Here is a 19419-nt window from a genome sequence, read left to right on the forward strand (position 1 = left end):
GGTTGAAAATCCCAATTTAAAATTGTATAAATACACATAGTGTTATTTCAGGTGTCAAGGTAGTTATTGTGTGTATAGTGCGTCCCCTGTGTTTTTACAGTAGATTATATATGTAGAATATGGCCCTTTCATGTGTTGCAGAGGTTGTAATTTAGTTTCAGACACAAAAAACTCACACTCAAGTGATTTTCAGTAGATGGTTAGCTTTAAGACCTGAAAATAATAACCCGTGCTGTTATTCTCAAATGCTTTGACATGTCAAAAAGTAGTGCCAGGTGGTCCAGTGGGACTGTAGGTCCCTTGTTGATTAAACAACTGCTTACCACTATTTTTCGAATAAACGTTGTATTTAATCAGTGGCTAGAGACTTGTAAATAACCATTACCATTTTTTAATACTAAACACAATCAATAAAAGCAATTTGCTTTCAAACTTTTCAGATTACATATGTATATTATACTGGAGTCTTGTATCAGGATATATTTTGAGCTGCAAGATGAGGAGATACCTCTCTTAGCTTAATGGATGTCCACTAGTTCCATTAGGTTTGCTGGGCCTCGCATAGCTGAAGGCTAGTTGAAACAAAACAGCAGGAGATTAAGAGTTGACAGCCTCTTATTGCTGCATAGAACACGAGGAAAAACAATATGATAATGTGCTGCGAAACTGATGATGTTTTGATCTCTTGGCAACCCGAGGATATAGCCACTGCGATATCAAATGAGGCTTTATGTTCATCTACAGCATAAGGTGTTTGAATGTGTTATAGAGCGGGAGCCAGAATATGTGTGCATGCGAATATATTATGTGTGCTAATAGGTATAGTAGGGTGTCAAGCAACATGTGTTTCCGTATTTGCACTCTGATTGTACGCATTCGTGTGTATGTGTGTGTTTGTATGTAGCCTGGTTTGAAGCTTCAGCCAAGAATTTCTGCCTGCAAGGTAACTGTGTTAAAGGGAAGCAAGAGCTCCCTCTTCTTGTCTGCCCGAGTTAGAGGCCAGGTGGACAAAATCAACCTGAGGCAGGTTTGGGGCTTGACAAAGACAGTTTAAGCTAGCTGCCCCCACCCATTAATATTCATTATTACTAAACTGTAATGAATATTACCATAATTGTCAAAGTAATTGGCAGTATCAGTAATTATGAATTTGATATGATAGCAGCATTTTGATTAAATATGCTCGCTCTTCAACACAGTAAACCAGGGATGTGTGCCCTGCTGCTTAATGGTTAGATTGTAGTTTGATTGTAGTTTGTAGGGGTTTTTTTTCTAAGAAGAGTAATTTGGAAGTTTTTTTGTTTTTTGGGGGTGGGGGGGGGGTTGATGAGGCTGCAGTAAAATAACTGTAGAAGAACGGCTTCTGAGGAGGAGGGGGAGAGGTGTACACATGGCTTGACGACTGCGGCAATCATGCAAATAACCTTGCAGGCGCGCTCGTACTAACACACTCCTCCGTGCACGTGTTAGAGAGCGTGCAGCTCGCGCATAATTATCAACAGTGAAGTAGTGCATATATGCGAACGCGAAACCTCCTTAAAAAAGCTTCCCTGGCACCTGTCTTCCCGCGCGATGCTTCAATGCCATCCCGCGTCGTGGACCACAAGAGCCTGCCTCCCAGGCTCTCATCCGCGAGCGCACCGCCCCGTCCTCACCTCCGCAGCCAATGGGAGAAGACGCGCGAGATGACTGGACAATCCGTAAATGGCTTTTGGGGGAAAGGTAGACGGTGTTTGCTCGCCGCGAATCTTTTGCTTTCCTTCCTCTTGACGCGGTGTTTGTTTTAAGGGGAGTGCCTTTTTGTGTTTTTGCGCTGGCCGAGGGCTTCCGGGGGCTTCCACACACACAGGCGCGCGCGCGGTTTTGCTTCTGTTTTGTTTTGGGGATTCCTTTTTTTCCTGTAGACTCACTACACCACGACCCCGGTTCATTTATCCCCTTTAAAAAACAAGCCGCTGCTCCTCTGTCCGACTCTCCTCCCTGACTTCGCCGGCTTTTATAGTACCGAGAACACCGACACCGACAGCCCGTCACAAGAATGGTCATGGTGAGTAGATGTCGTAGTACTCGCTTGTGTCTTTATTGTGCCACATGAGCTTTATTTCACTGTGACCATGTAGCCTATCGCAGCGGTAAGATAAATAAATAAATAATAACAATAACAATAATAAAATGTTGGGACAACATTTCTTTGAGCTTCTTACTTTAAAAAAATTAACAAAATTACAACAGTTACCCCGTTTAAAGACGTTTTTTCTCTTGCATTTCTTTGGGATGCACCTGCTTGGACAGGTGTGTGCAGACTTCCCGCGAGTTCGTGTTCCTGGTTTCGTTCTGTTATATTTGAAGCCGTCGTAGGTTTAAAGGGTCTAAATCGGCATTAAAGTAATCGAACATTATTTAAAACGTAAACTTTACTTTTGCGTGTGCGTAAGTGTCTGCGTGTGAAGTAGGGAGGCAGGGAGTGAGGGAGACAGCGATGGCCTGTATGCACACACAGTCGTATAAATGTACGGGGGATTTTAACATGCAACCCAGTAATAGCTAATTTATATACACAGTGCTGCGCAGGCATCCTATTACCATAGCGCCCGAGGCTGTAAGCGCTCTGCTCCGCGCTGCTCACTCAAGCACAGACAGACCTCAGCAGCGATTGATTGCTTTGCTGGGATTCAGAGAGCCTTTTCTCTGCCAAACCGGGCTGCGGCTGGCGTGTGCCGAGGAGGGCTCGGAGCCAGCCAGAGAGCGAAGGTGTTAACACTGATGGAGGGGAGGGGAGGCCGAGGGCTGACGGGCAAGCCGAGAAGCCAATCAGAGACTCTAAAAGAAAGTCGGGGGAGTGAGTGGGCGTGGGCGGGCTCTGACCTTCCAGCTGAGCAGGCGAATGGGCAGGTGGTTGTGGGAAGGAGGGGAGGGTTGGTGGGGAGAGGGGGTGGGGGCAAGGAGGGAGGGTGGTAGGAGGGAGAGCCTTACTGCAGCCCAGCACTCACATCCATTCTGCTCTCAGCATCTGTGGAAGAAGGCGATGTTTGCTCCGTACACCTCCAGCACGCTGCTCTCTGCTCGCTGCTAAGACTCAGAATCAGGCAGAGAGGAAGAGTGCAGAGGAGAGGAAAAATAAGGAGACTGTGTCAGAGGAGAATAAGAGTTTTAAAAAGAGTAGGGGATTTTTCTTTTCTGAGGCGTTGCTGTAGCTGTTGTGTGAGGAGAGAGAGAACGTGAGACAACGGCCAGCATCTCCCAAATGGAGTGGAATGGGTTTAAGATGGTAAGGAAGGCTACGGGCAGCCTGCCACTATACTTGAATGTGCGATGATAACTGCTGGTTAATTTTGAGCATCCTATAGTGAGCTGAGTAGCTTGTAGTTGTAGATATACTGTCCACCCACAGTCAGTCAGAATTATTCTTCTTGCTCAGCGAGCACTGCGATACTGTTGAACTATTGTTGTGCAGAATGTTAAGTTCCTTCTTACGGGGACGAGGGCTACAGCGGGGGGTTACACTGTAGGTTCGTGGGCAGAATGAAAAAATGAGGGAGGCAGATGGAGGGACGGAGACGGATATCGGGCTAATGAGAAACGTGCGGAGGAAGGAAAAGAAGTAAGGAAATAGGGAAGGAAGGGTTAAAAGAGGGGAACAGCACCCATTTTATGTTGAAGTCAGGGCTGTGTAGGTGTCCCCTGTTTTTCCAGCCTTTGCACCACTCTGAAATATTTACCTGTGTATAGTGCTGCAGAGGTGGATCGCACATGGTTGAGGGTTAAATGTCTTTTTACATGGTAAGGAAACTGGACTTTTTTGTGGATTTGCCATTCATTTATGCAAAGTACTGCATGTAAGTTAAATGAGTAGCCATGTTATCTGTCACGCCGCTTGTATAGACAGTCCGAGGGTGTGCTGTCCATGTATTGTGCCAGAGCTGAAGAAAAGATGGGAGTAGGTGTGTGAGTTACGCGCATGACTGGATTACAATAGATTATAATGTCGTGCATTCTTTCCCTCATTCTCAAGTTTTATGCCCCTTACGGCTATGTGTAAGTGCGTGCGCGAGCTCACTTGTCAGCACAGGAGTGATGATTACAAGCTGTTAAAGTATTCTGCTTTGCCTGCTCTCGCTGAATTTCACTTTAACATTGCATCCATTTACCCATTCATCCATCACATTCAAGCGACAGAGTGAGAGGTAGACTAATAAAACTAGCAGCCATTTTATTCCCAGTTGTTTTTTTACCTGTCAGAAACAGAAAGACAAAGTTGAGCCTCGTTGCCGATTCATCAATGCTATGACTGCAGAGTCATTATTATTAGTTAGCATCTATCTTTTTTCATAATGGTTCACTTGCCATCATCAAAGTGGACTGACTCACTTGGGCATTTCCACTAGGAACAACAGAAGCATTTGTCAGCAAGTACATTTTTTATTTGCGTTCACCGGCTAGTTTTCCTTCGGAATGTAATCAAAATGCTAATTGAAAGGAAGGCGACTCTTCCTTGGGTGCCGCAGCTACGGGCACTAGCTGGCATGCTGGCAGCCGTAGTGTAGCATGGGTGTAGAGGCCTGTATCGCAGATAGAGTGGTGACGTAAGAAGACAAACGTAGGGGTGTGAGAGAAAGCGTGTGCAGCATTAAATTTGTAGATACAGACACAACTTAGTTTGGAAGAGGTGGACGCACAATGTGAAGATAAGATAAGATAAGATAAGATAAGATAAGATAACCTCTATTAGTCCCACACGTGGGAAATTTGTTTTGTCACAGCAGGAAGTGGACAGTGCAAAAGTTATGACGCAAAAATTAGAATACAATAAGAATAAATACAGTACACAGCTGTACAGAATAGAATAAAATAATATACTATATACAGTAGAATAAAATAGAATAAAAATATACAATAAGATAAAAATAGAATACGAATGCTATATACAACTGAGTAAAAATACAACGATGCCAGAAAAGATTATTGCACTTAGTGTTATTGCACATGTGTGGATGTGTGTGTTTGTTCAGTTAAAGTCTTTATTATGGAGTCTGACAGCAGTGGGGAGGAAAGACCTGCGAAATCTCTCCGTCCCACACCGTGGGTGCCGCAGTCTCCCACTGAAGGAGCTGCTCAGTGCTGTCACAGTCTGCTGCATGGGGTGGGAGACGTTGTCCAACAGGGATGACAGCTTAGCCACCATTCTCCTGTCACTCACCACCTCCACTGGGTCCAGAGGGCATCCTAGAACAGAGCTGGCCCTTCGGATCACCCTGTTCAGTCTCTTCCTGTCCCCAGCAGAGATGCTGCCGCCCCAGCAGACCACGCCATAAAAGATAGCAGAAGCCACCACAGAGTCATAGAAGGTCTTCAGGAGTGGGCCCTCCACCCCAAACGACCTGAGTCTCCGCAGCAGGTACAGCCTGCTCTGCCCTTTCCTGTAGAGGGCGTCTGAGTTATGAGTCCAGTCCAGTCTGTTGTTCAGATGAACACCAAGGTACCTGTAGCTGTCCACAGCCTCAATGTCCATACCCTGGATGTTCAGTGGTTGCAGTGGAGAATGCTTGTGCCTGCGGAAGTCTACCACCAGTTCCTTGGTTTTACTGGCGTTGATCTGGAGGTAGTTCAGCTGGCACCAGTCCACAAAGTCTTGAGTCAGTCCTCTGTACTCCTTGTCGTCCCCATCAGTGATGAGGCCGACTATTGCAGAGTCATCAGAGAACTTCTGCAGGAAGCACTGGGTGGAATTGTGGGAGAAGTCTGCAGTGTAGATGGTGAAGAGGAACGGAGCCAGAACCGTTCCCTGTGGGGCCCCCGTACTGCAGACGACCCTGTCCGACACACAGCCCTGAGTCCTCACATACTGTGGTCGGTCGGTGAGGTAGTCCAAAATCCAGGTAGTGAGGTGATGGTCCACTCCAGAGTTCTCCAGCTTGTCCTTCAGAACCGAGGGAAGAATAGTGTTGAAGGCACTGGAGAAATCAAAGAACATGATTCTCACAGTGCTTCCAGCGGTCTCCAGGTGAGCGAGGGAACGATGTAGGAGGTGAATGACGGCATCATCCGCGCCAATGCCAGGCTGGTAGGCAAACTGAAGTGGGTCCAGTGATGAGCTTATTAGGCGCCGAAGCTGAGCCAGGACCAACCGCTCCAGGGACTTCATCAGGTGGGATGTCAGAGCCACCGGCCTGTAGCTGTTGAGGTCCTTGGGGCGTGAAGTCTTTGGCACTGGTACAACACAGGAGGTTTTCCAGAGCTGTGGGACTCTTCCCAACCTCAGGCTCAGGTTGAAGAGGTGCTCCATCACCCCACACAGTTGGTCCGCGCAGGACCTGACGACCCTCGAGCTGATGCCATCTGGACCCGCTGCCTTCTTGCCATTAATCCTCCTCAGTTCCCTCCTAACCTGGGTGGTTGAGAGAGACAGGCTGGAGCCTTGTGTTGAGTGTGTATTGGATGCTGTTGTTGGGGGTGGGGGGGAGTGAGCAGGGTGAATAGAGGAGGTGTGAAGTGTCTGAGGTGGAACAGCAGCAGTGGGGGTGGGTGAGTCTGCAGCCGATGTTGTAGACTGTCTCATGGTTGAATCAGATCTGTTGAAGAAATGATTCAGTTCATTTGCCCACCTCACATCCCTCCCAGGCAGAGAGTTCTGCTGTTTGTGGCCTGAGATGGTTCTGAGGCCTCTCCAGACTTCACCAACGTTGTTTTGCTGAAGCTGGTTCTCCATCTTCTGCCTGTAGCTCTCCTTCCCATTCCTTATCAGTCCCCTCAACTCTCTCTGCACCCTTTTCAACTCCTCTTTGTCTTTGGATTTGAAGGCCCTCCTCTTCTGCTTGAGGACGGTTTTAATTTCTGGGGTAATCCAAGGTTTGTTGTTGGAGAAACACCGTACGGTCCTGGTAGGTACGGTGTTATCCACACAGAAATTAATATAGTCAGTAATGCAAGGACCAGTGAGAGAGCGGGTGACAAAGTGGAATATTCATTAGTATTGGAGGTATTAGATGAGTGTGCATCCATGAAGCCTCCTGATGCGAACCAGTGGGGGACCTGCTCTAGAGACAGGCCATCATTTTACAAAAATACACACAGATACACACAAATGCGCAGTGGCTCTATTACCCCGAGGCAGAACACCACAAGCTCGAAGGTTACACATCAATGCTAATAGGGCGGGGTGTATGAGGAATTTATTAGCTACAGTGCACTGACCATGTGCTCGGGATTTAAATGTAACTGAAGATCAAAGACCTGAGACACGAACAGATGGGTGTACGAGTATGTAGCATGTAAGGTTTTTGAAGGAACAATAAAAGTGATTTGCAGACACAGAGGAAAAATATGTGGATGATAAGTTCACAAATACAGAACTAGAGCTACACAGACAATAAAGAAACACTGCTTCATCAGTTCAGTGACAGGTTAGCATGCGCTTCTGCACGACTGGTTCTGTGTGTTTGTGTTTGATTGCGTGTGTGCATCAGAGGGCCGACTGACACGTGTACAGATGGAGAGTGACATTGTTAAGTAGAGCCTCATTAGAGACCAAGTAAATACATAAAGCAAGAGGGGTGAAGTGGTTCGGACAGAGGAACAGCTGCCTCTTAATCTTCTTTCCAGTTGTCTTTACACAAACATCCGCTCTGACGGATTTAATGTGACCTTTAACTGTTCCTGGTGTTATCATGATCATAGCGGGGTTTAAACTTAGTCTTACACTATTACCAGATCCACAGATATTTTGCCTTTGTAACTATATTTAATTACAGATATTAATAATATTGATAGCAAAAAAAAATAAACTTCTTCTTCTTTTTATTTTCAAACTTATATGTTTTCATATTTCAACTCGGTGAAATAATTTGCTTCTATACTGAAAGTTGCCTCTTATTACAAAGCTGACAAACTGAGGCAGAACACTCGGACCTCTGATGTTTGTCACAGAATAACAAAATCCCCCAAAAACAGCCTCCTTTGACTTCCTTTAAACTCCTCTCCTGGGTCAGTGCTGATTTGCTGTTTGCTTTTAAGAGGATTTATCAAAACTAGCAGCTTGTAATTTATACTGAAGATAAAAAATAGACTTTTAGGTTTAAGTGAAAAATTTGTATTGTCCCTGGTTATGCATTGCTTGTCAGCACTAATTTCTCACCAAGTTTTATAAAGTTTACTTTAGACAAGGACAAATGCAAAATAAGCAGAAGGCCTATGGCGGTCTTCTGTTTGTCGTGTTAAGAGAGCACAGTTATGGCTGTGCTGCTGTTACTGTTGTTGATTCAGTTTTTACAGGCAGAGGTTTTTCACATCCACAGTAATTAGATGAAATGTCAAATGGTCACATTGTGTGCGTTGCGTGGTGTTGTTTATATACAGTATGTAGGTGTTACTGTGTCTCATACTGTGTGTGCCGCCTCTCTAGCTGTAGGTGTAAATGACCAGACCCATTCAGGCACATTAAAAAGGATTTATCAAAGCTGAGACACGTAGAGAGAAGTCAGCAAGGATAATGGCAACTTTAGTGCAGCGAGTCCAATAAAAACATCCTATAGAGAGTTTTCTCAGGAGACTTTTAGATAGATGTGATAGTGATGTGTGAACCAGAGAAAAGGAGTTTAACTATGTATGCATCTGTGCAGATTCTGCAGGAATTAATATTCCTGATTAAAATCTGATAGTTAAATATTTTAAGAAGGTGATGACCAAACAGGTCGTACACCTGAAAAGATACAATTACCCTCCCCTACACAAACACAAAAAAATGAAATCAGAATTACCCCAGACAAAATATTTATTATCCCTTGAGACTAACACATCCCATTTATGTATAAATATGTAGCTGGCTGACATTTCAAAAGTAAAGATTTGATTTGCATGTGACATAACAGTACTAAGATGCCAGGATATTTGGGTTTGCGCTTACTTTGAGCCAAGAGCTTGTGCCACTGCTGCAGCGTATTTTGCGTGACGACATTATGCAATCTATCAGCTTTTTGGTGGTACATCGAAAAATATTTTGTTGTCTTTAAATGTCTTTTCCACTTTTCTTTAAACAAAAGCTGGATGGAAGCAGTTAATGAGCCAAAAGCCTGTTTGAATAAGAAGCTGCTGTAACAATCTCTGTCCCAATTAGCACGCTTTGGTTTTTAAATATTCCTTTTGTGCGAAGCCTAAACACACATGAAGACTCACAAAACGGTCACGTTGAAAATTTAATAGGCTTCCACAGTGATTTCCTTCATTTATTTAAAATGTTTTTTTTCCCTCTCCTTTTTAAAAAAGCTAGAAATTTGAGAGGCATGGTGAGGCATTCTGCTGTGAGGGGAACAGCATTCACAAATACTAGACCTAATTCCTTTGGCAGCAGCTCAAACTGCTACAGACAGACACATAATCAGCTGGGGAGTGTTAGCGCCTCAGCCCACTAGCAAACACAGGACCGAGCCCTTGTTGTGCATCGCTGCTTTTCAGAATAAATATCCCGATGGAAAATACAGTGGGAGGAAAGAGGTATTCATGTGTATATGGCTCTTTGTTCAGTCAAAAATACAGAAAGAGAGAGGAACACTGGCTTTCCTAGCTACTTTACTGCTCGTTCTACTCGATCCACTCTCTCCCTCATCTTCTCTATGTCCCTCGCCCCTCCTTCTCTTTCTCTCATCCTCCACTGTACCCTGTGTGTTTTGGTATTCATACAGATGTTTGGATTTGACTGGCAGTTTCTCCTGAGACTGTGCACAAGCGGCTGACTCGTCTCATCTGCATTTTGCATCCCAGGAAAAAAGGGAACAGAAAGCAGTGGAAAGCGTCAGCAGGCAGACGGGCTGTGTGAATGTGTAAGAGTGAGAGCGTGTGTGTGTACACGTTGCATGTTTTTTTTCCTATTTTTTGGCTTTGGCAGCTTAACTGGCCCCAGTGCTGTAGCCGTGTGATGTTTAAAGGACGTTTCAAGGTCATGCTTTCGACAGGCCTCACCGCCTCTGACATATTAAACATTTATATATTTCTGTAGCCAGATGAATTATAGATTGAACATGCAACTGAACATGCTACAAAATGGCACCATTGTTGCTGGTAATAGACACATTAAGGCCTACAAAAACAGAATCCCACACAGCGTCATTTAGAGTTATCTTCAGTAGCAATGCGAACACAAGGAGGAAAAAGACCAGTGTTGCCATATGGAATAAACCAAGACACCAGGAAATCTCATAAACTCATAAAGCTAGGGGCCACTGTGTATGCTAAAACTAACACACGAAACTACAGCATCTTCTCATATATATATATATATATGTATATGTATACATACAATAAACACAGGAAGAAGAGGTTGATAAAAAGGCTATTTTCCCCGAGATCAACCATACTTACCCAGCATAGGTTCAGCAGTGCGAGCTAACTACGCAGATCTGGGATGGCATCTCTGATAATAGATTTGTTTGTCCCGAAAGGAATACGGATGATTACAGTAAACGCATTTTCCCTTAACAATTGAGAGGAATGTCATCCCTCCTAAACAGTACACCTTGATGGAAATGAAGAATATGGTACATCAGATCCTTATCGTAACCAACAAACGTCAGGATTAGTCATGATCAGCACCTGTCAAGTCGATACTGGAGGTACAGAGAGAGAAAAGAAAAGGGGAGAGAAAATTGGAACGGTAGGAAGGTAGATTTGTGCTATCTTGTAGATGCACGGCTTTCCGGCACATTCTGTCAGACTAAAAAGCGCTGCTGCTGAATTTTCCGTGGCAATCAGCCACCTCCCTCTATACATTGTCTCCTAAGCATACGCCACAGTATATGAACAGAGATAGTCTCCTGTAGACATTTTCAATTACTCTGCACTACGTAGCAGTAGGGGGGATTAATCTGTTCGTTTGAATGCACGCCACACTTAATGGTTTAGCTGGTGTGCCGCGGGCCTCGTCTGTTAGCTGTGCTGGTATACATGTAGGCTTGTGTGTCTCGCTCTCCTATCTTCGTGCTGCAGTAGAAGCCATTTATGATTGCACCACTCTCACATCGAGTTAAACTGAGATTAGACTTTCACAGATGACAAGTCAAACTCCAGACTGATTGTGTAGCTACTAGTATGGGGAAACTTTATAGTTTTAGAAAAGTGACTGAAATATTAAGGTGTCAGACTCGAGGCATATTCAAAAGACGGCTATTTTTTTAGGTTTATATGGTAGTTAATGTAACAAAAGCTTTAAATGATGCCAAGATTCTATCTGTACCAAAGACTCAAAAGAGCAAAGTACATATGCGTGAAATAGGCATGAAATAGTTTGCTATTTCAATATCGCTTAGCATAGGACGACGATTACCGAGCAGCCGCCACTGGATTGCTGTAAAGTTTCAGCTTGTCACTCTATCAGTGAAGCTGTAACCTCCTCTGCCTCTACACGTAGCTTTGAGTTATTCTTTGCCTTCATCAAAATGTTTACTAATTAAGACAGATGACGGACGGCTGTCCTTTTCCCTTGCAGCTATTTGATTATATGAGCTCCGGTTCAGAGTCGAATCAATAACCAGATTAGTTCAGAGCACGCATATACACACCAGCATACACTCACATAGTACCCAGGGCTGTGGAATGAATTCTCCAGTACAACGGTCATTCGGTGTCTATGTGATTTAGCTCTATGCCTTTGCTGCAAGGCAGACGCACGCGCACGTACGTGCACACATACGCACACAGGCAGGCCGTGTCTGAGATGCCGCTGATGGGGGAAACAGTGATTAGATTAGGACGAGCACTGCCTCTGCTTAGCAGCCAGGCAAGTGTTCCTGTCTCTCCCTTGTTCTCTCTGTAAGAGCTGTGCTGTAGGTTTTGTTCTTATCGTATACCCCCAGGCTGTTTATAGCTTTTTAAATACCTGTTAAACAAAGCCAATATTACCACTTCCAGCCTCAAACCAGTTTTAATTAGACCCACTACTGTGAATTATGCTGAAAATTGAGTTCAGTCAGAGGAGTGTACAAGTTTCTTATTCTGTTGGTCTCCCCTTATGGGGAGGTTACTTTTAGCATGGCTATAAGGTAGTGCAAGCAAGTAATACGTGTTAGGTTGCGATACCGAAGCATTGCTGAATTGCTTATTTTTGACCCAACATGTGCAGGTGGGCACAGAAACAGGGAGAATGTTTGAGAGGTTGAGTGAATCTTGTGTATTTGTGCATGATGCCATATGTTTGTTTATGTATGCACTAGTTTTCCTTAGTGTGTTTTGCTAAAGATAGGAGGCAATCTCACTAAAATGGCTGGTTGCCTGCACAGGTGCGTGGCCGCGTTCACCTGCCAGCTACTTGTGGAGGTGGTGTCCTCGCTCATGACACATGGTGCTGATTCAGTCAGATGAGCCCGCCTGCTCTGCCTGCCTTGTTGTCGGTTTTTGCGTCCTCTGTCCCCGTTCCCACCTGGCGAAAAGCAGCTTCAGCTCAACACGGAAATGAGTGTTGTACAGAAACATAAGCTTTTCCCTGAAATGCAACTCAGAGTAGTGCAAGTCTTTGTCATGGCGCTACTGTAGGTTCTGTTGCAGTGTCACAAGAGCCGCAGTCTGTAAAAGTAACCAAATGTTAACCGAGCCATTGCAAACAGGATTTTCGTATTCTAAAAATGGATGGACACATTTTGTGTCATGTTAAATCACAGCTATATCAGGGATCACAAACACAAACCTATTCTCCACCATCCATGGAAACGAGGTAATTACTTTGTGAATAAACCCCACATGTTAGATAGATACCATCTCCACTAAAACCTTTAACCACATTTACATTTAATTAAGGATGGAAATGGAAATGTAGCAGCTGAGACCATGATTTAGCCTCTTTAATCCACCAAAATGTTCTAGCTTAGGGCCTCGACAATGATCACTCCCATCAGTCACAGGGATTACAGCAGGACAGACAGTGATGCACAGCAGAGACATCTTGCTGATTTGACTGAGCTGGAAGCTGAGGTGCTGGCCACACTAGCTAGAAGTGGAACAAAGGCTGGGAAGCTGTTCATGGGATTTGATGCCCTTCAGGGGAAGACCGCTGTTGGGAAGATGGCACTGCAGTGACTTGCAGCTCAGGGCTGAGAAATAGGGGTCAAAGGCATCGGGCAAGGGACTAGCCCTGGCACGGGTGTGAAACTAGAGGAACTGTGATGAGGACCTGAGAGGCGAGGCCAGGGCTGGGGCTAAGGGACAGGGACTTGGACTGACAGGCAAGGCCAGGCCTTCAATTCCAAGGCCCGGTCCCCTGTGCTCCAGGCTTCAGCCAAACAGCTAGGCAGGTGTCCAGCTGATCTCATGCGCCCACAAGGGATGAACTGCAGAGCACCAGTCACTGGAGCTCAACAAATTGAAGTGTCATCTCCAGAGTCAAGATGCTCACCAATTTTCTGCATGCGTTGGTGCAGAGTTGGGATTCAGCCAGTGGACAAATGGCTTCAGTTCCGCCTACAGTTTGGTTGAGCAAAGGAGACTTTGGCGTGTGTGTCTGTGTGTGTGAATGAGAACGACTGTACGTATGTATAGAGCAATGCAGGTCCTCAGAGTCTCTGTGCTTAAAGGATGCTCTCTGTATGGAAAATATGCATTTAAAAATTACATATAAGTGATTGGACCAGATAAATCTGAATAGAGTGGAGAAAGTTATATGACTCCTTCATATACATTCAAATGCAAAGTGTGTCAGTATTTACGTTCAGCCAGACTCTCAGAAACAAGTGATACTGAGGAATACATCAGAGCTTCATCATCTGAAAATAAGAACACTGGGTCGTCCTATAATTGTCTGTGAAATCTTGAGCTCTTGAGATAACCCACAGCAATTGGCCCTATCCTATCATCTCCTGACCTCTGACCTTACACAAGTATGTGCTGATTACCCAGGGGCTGCGAGGAAGTGTGTGGGAAAGCTGCATCGATCTCACTGGAAGACTGAAACATCACAAAAAAGAAGCGAGAGGGAAAAAAAAGTCAAGCCAAAGTTAAATGAAAAATTGCTTACGTACACGTCTCGCGCGGTCTGGAACATTTATTATTCTGAGTCACACAGAGAGAAAAGAGGTGGAGGAGGATAGAAAAAGAGAAGAATCCATTTGGTAAAGTAGATGCAGATCAATGAGACTGGAGGCAGGCAGGCCAGAGTGCAACAGAGGAAGGGTGTGTGTGTGTGGGTTGGTGAGTATCTGTGATGTGTCTGTGTGTGTGCTTGCGTGCATGAGGCGTCCCAGATTACTTTCCCTGATTGATCCGGCCCAGCATCCGTCTGACCTGCAGGACATTTCAGAGCTCGGAAGAGGATGGTGGAGGTGGAGAGATGGAGAGAGAGATCTCCAGGAAGAAAAGGAGAGGAGAGAAAAATAAAAATCAATAGCGCAGAGAGCATTACACGGAACTCGACTGGCCGAGAAACTGAGATAGTAAAGTCGTATTAATCTCTTTGTATCTAAGTCAGTTTGGTAAGAACTCCAATTCCGTTTCAGTTTGTCAGACTGAGAGAGAATTGAAGTTTGCTTTGTGGTGGCAAGAGGCGGGCACGTAATTAGCAGTGCGTCTGTAGCTGACAGCAAATCCAGAATTTGACCTGATCCATTCGTTTCTCATTTTAAAAACTGGTCAGAATTTTAAAGAATAAAACAAGTTGGAAAAGGCATAAGGAAATGGCAAATTATATAAAGCAAGATGATGAGGCAAAGTCAGATGGTTGCATGCTGGCTCCATTTTGTAGCTGCCAGGCAGTGTGTCTATCAGTGGAGAGATCCTGCAGCATACTGTCTGCTCCACAGTCTCTACAGCCTCCATCTATCCTGGCCAAGTCAGGGTAAATTGATTGTCTAAGCTCTGTAAGAGAAGGGGGGGGGGGGGGGGGGGGGGCTGCACCAGGCCAGAAAAATAAAGTGGTAGCTTTATTGGCTAAAAGCGGAACAGGAGGGATAAACGTGAAACGGAAGTTAAAACGACTTTGTCATCTAAATTCTGGTAAAACTGTACCACTGGTGTCTTAGGCACGTGGAGAAAAGAAATGTGAGCTTGTCTTGTGCATAATATGGAGGAAAAGGTAGACTAAAACGGATGGCAGCTGCGTGTGGGCCTAGTGTATTTCCCAGTGTTAGAGGAAAGCAAATGTATACACGTCTTCCCTGCTAGAGGTGGAAAAGGCTTGTCCTATTCAAATGCAGTGCCCAGATACCACTGGTTGGGAGCCCAAGGAGACAGGAAGCACTTTTGTGGCATAAAATATTAATGGCGTTATAGAGTGTATTGATTATATAATAACCTTTCCCAGCATCTGAGCACAGACTGAAATGTATTCCCTGAATAATTGAAAATGTATCCATGAGCAGTTTTTCATCTCAATGGTTGGTGAATGTAATTGCATTGCGCTGTTATTCCAGTGTTATTTGAGATTTTATCAGAAGACGCACACGTGTGTTCATGTGATAAACGCAAGGACAGTGAGACTACGAAGAAAGATGAAAGTGTGTGTGTGTGAGTGAGAGAGACTTTCTTTGTTTTATCGAATGGTTGAGCACTGAGCAGTGTCTCCGAAATGAGATGCACTTCTAAGAAAATGTAATATTCCTTTTGCCAGCATTATGCACCCTTCCACTATGCGTTAGCTGTTTAAATTGACTCATGTACATCTGCTTGCTGCTTCTTACATTTTTATCACCACATTTGTACATGCTATGATAATGCTGCATTGTCTGCTTGCTGCGGCACACGGCAATGTAAATAAAAAGCTTTGCAGAATGGGTGAAAAAGATTTGGATGTTTCACCTCTGCCTAACGTTTCCTTTTTTCAGGGTAGCCACTTAACTTTACATTTATTGGGACATTTGTTTTAAATTGACTGTAGAGTATGTTGCCCTCTGCCCTCCTAATGAGATGAATGCTGGTCCACGACACTGTATGTGGTGGTTTTAAGTTGTGACTAATGTGGGGAGTTGCTATCCCTCCAACTGCCCACTCTTGACTCTCTTAAATGATTTTAAATACACGCTTACTGGCTTTGGTACACCTGCATGACACTGACATTAGCATAACTAAAAGCCTGAAACACAAAAAAAAATGTTTGTCATTAATTTGTACCAGTCAGATTTGCAGACTATTCAATAGCAACCCTTTGGTCCTCGCCATATTAAAACAAAAGGTGGCTCAACTGATTTTCCCCCCATACGATCCCAAAAAATCTGCATTTTTTGCTTCTGTCAGTCGGCAAGGAGAAGCTATATTTCTTGTCCTCCTTTCCACCCTGACCTCTCTGCCCCTCTGTATCTTCTTTTTCTCTTTTGAAGCTGACAGTTCACTCTCATTTAGACCTCCATTATGCATTCCTGCCTAAGTTTACAAGACACATTGACAACAGAACATGTACAGACTCTCTTCCTCCTCCCCCACCACTGTCTCTCCTTTTCTTTGAAGTATTGGAAATGTCTTCCCCATTACTCAGCCCTTGCCTTTTCTACCTCCTCCCATCTGATCCCTCACTCCCGCTCTTCATCCCTCTGAAGGAGTAAATGAAGGCAGAGGTCATACCTCCTCTCTTCCTCTTCTCCTGCTAAATTGGCTGTTGTAGCATCTGTAGATAGCTGCAGGCATTTAAGCCCCCTGCTCTGGAGAGCCAGCGAACAGACTTCCTGCTCATTTGTGGCATTTTCTGTCTCTTCAACCACAGGCTTGTTTACCCACAGAGAGCAAGAGGGAAACCCTCATTATAAACCCTGCCAAGGTCATTGCAGTCCCCACACCAATCTGCCAACATCAACACACATTCGGTTTTATTCTGCCGGCTCCGAAGGTGCTCGCGTCAGTTTTAATAAATGAAAGAAATAATAGATTCGGCCACATTTCTGTCTCACCAAATCCAGTGTTAGCATTTGAATTCGTTTACTTTACGACAAACGAGAAAATAAACGGAGAGACAAATACGAAAACCCCTGAGCCACCTGTCTTTGTTTTATTACGGCTGATGGGGACTGCAAAGGTGCAACTGTGTTTTTCTAGTGAGCTGCCATTTTCTCAACATCCTCAACCCCTCCACTCCCCAAGTCCCACTACAACCCTAACCTTGTAAAGTGAGTGTATGATGTTGACGGTGGGCTGTGCATCCCTCCCTCCCTGTGCTCCGCTCCATAGGGGTCGACAGAGACACAGTGGCGTCAGGCAGAGCTCCCACAGCTCCAGGGCTGGGCAGAGAAGGGATTGCTGACACAGCCAAAGATGGTAAGGAGACTACTGCTGCCAAATGGATGGCCCAGCCATTTTACACACCCATGAAGTAATATGATCTGATGTTGCACTGTGTTCACATTAATGCACACTGGTCGGTGATGCTGCTGACTGAGACAGTTGGAACTTGAGCAGAGATTGATGGACGGGGTTGCGAGGGTAGAGGGGGCTATGCACAGAAGAGTGAAAAGCTGACACGTTCATCGTGTGCATATAATTTAGGAAGCCGTTAACGAGTGTTGCACTTTGATGTCTCATATTTTCTCTGTTTATATGGAACCATTTACGTTTTAGTACTTAAAAACAGTTATTTACCATTCCATTAACATGCAAAGCTGCAAATGTGGGCAATTCTAAAAGACATCTGCTTTCCGAAAGTCTTACTCAATTTGCTCCTTCTTATATCCGGCTTTTAATTTGATTTTCTCTCTTGCGTCGAGGATTCGAGCAGCCGTTAAAAGTAAAAGCGATACGTCCCTCAGCCTGCGCTTTGCTTTAACTAAACGATGACTATAAGTCACTGGTGTAGTCCAGCCAATCTATTCGATACAGCGAATGGGTATTGATATTTTTCATCCTAATGGCAACAGCTTATATCAGATCTTTTCTAACGCGCTCTCACATCCGTTTCATATGCTTTCAACAGCTGCACGCAGTTTAGATGCATTACTTTTAGCCAGAAGCGCTGGTGCTGGCTCGGCCTCCTACACAAGGAGCAGGATAACTTGTGAGTAAAAGAAGCCGCATCTCGAGCCTGAGAGCCTATGAGTGCTGGCTATGTGTTGTACCCAGTCAGCAGGACATGCAGCGAGTCTGTTCTCAGCACTAGGCTCCACAGTGGGAGAGCAGGGACAGCCAGAGTGTTCACAACCAACATGAAGTGGACTGCTGAGCAGCACAAATGCTGGTAGGCAGGGACAAGGAGAGGAATATAATTGGCTACTGGTACTCGGCAGGTCCCTGTTAATTAGAGGCAGCCATTTTGGTGTAAAAACCTCCTCAGAAAACGTCCCATGGAGTTGAAAGTCTCTCTGACAGAATGGAGCCCAGCAGGGAATGTAAACAGATTTAATAAGGCTCTCTCCAATCAACTCTGTTATGGCTAGATGCTATTCTCTCCTTCCTCTTCAGTCTCCCTCTCTCCCCCCGTCTTTCTCAGTCTGTCTCTGTATCTGTGTTGTGGTAGAGTGGTGAGTGAGTAGGGAAGGATACTGTCAAAAGAACAATTTGCATGCAGCTCTCATCTTGAGAGCTTTTAGACATCTCCCTGTCTGTTTGTTTTCTGCTGTGGGCTTGAGCCATTGTTCTCTCTTTGTATGTGTGATTGTGTGTGCCTTTGAGTGCGTGCCTCTTCCACTCACTGCAGATGCCACAGACTGCGAATACATGAAAGCGTGTGCTGGCGCGTGTGTGTGTTAAAAATAAGAAGATGGAAGCAGATTTAAGGCTGATGTGTTTTTGGAGCTGCTACTAAACACTAGACAGAGGAAAAGAAGGATACTGAATGATAAAAGGAATATTAAAGGTCAGGGAAGAAATGGATGCTTTAACCCATCCAAGCAGCCGTGTCCTATCCCTTAAGATTTTATTGGTCTAGTTGGTAGGAGGTAGAAATACTCACAGTTTTACAGATTCAAATAAAAACCACAGGCTCATTGTACTCTAGTTGTTCTCTACTTCTCATTAAAATGTACTGTTGACTTTTCTAGGTCATCTGTTTTGAATTCACTTACCAATTCAGCCTCCAAACGAGCCCAATTTTATGCATGCTTAATTATAATATGGTGTTTGTACGGTAACTCAACAGTTAACGGTTTCATCTGCCATTTCATTTATTACCACACGTCGACAGATAAAAGCAGAGCGATTAAAGTACACGCATCGTAAACTATTTCTGGACAAACTGGGAAATTTTTAAATTCTGCTTTGAGATATATTATTAGAACACAGGTCCGGCCTTTTGATAATCCAGAAATAGAGCGAGATACGGCTTGAGTGTCGTCTCTCCTTTGCTAATACTAGCCCTGCTTCCAAGTGCAGGCTCTCTGCGTGTACTTAAGAATAGTTAAAAATAGCCTGGAAGCTGAATAGCTTAGCAGGGGAAAGAAGAGATCTGAGTGATGACTTTAAAAATTTGATTGAATGAGATTAAAGAATATTTGCATCTTAATTTGGGTTTCAGCATGTTAGGTCATTTGCGGT

General features: G+C 44.5%; 1 protein-coding gene across 11 annotated transcripts in view; it reads left to right on the plus strand.

Moving 5' to 3' along the window:
• The window catches only part of elavl4 (ELAV like neuron-specific RNA binding protein 4), an 81263-nt gene that overhangs the window by 17153 nt on the left and 44691 nt on the right, over nucleotides 1–19419 (plus strand). For 3 of the 11 annotated variants that reach the window (XM_082525187.1, XM_082525178.1, XM_082525184.1), the window contains one exon: nucleotides 17125–17211. The exons of 1 other annotated variant lie outside the window; for it this stretch is intronic. In XM_082525187.1, the coding sequence (XP_082381313.1) occupies nucleotides 17209–17211 (3 nt within the window). In that variant the 5' untranslated portion in view covers nucleotides 17125–17208. 7 more of the 11 variants (XM_082525183.1, XM_082525182.1, XM_082525181.1 and 4 more) reach the window with 7 other exon arrangements.

This window comes from Aulonocara stuartgranti, assembly GCF_965226115.1.
Source record: "Aulonocara stuartgranti genome assembly, chromosome: 23".
Lineage (NCBI taxonomy): Eukaryota > Metazoa > Chordata > Actinopteri > Cichliformes > Cichlidae > Aulonocara > Aulonocara stuartgranti.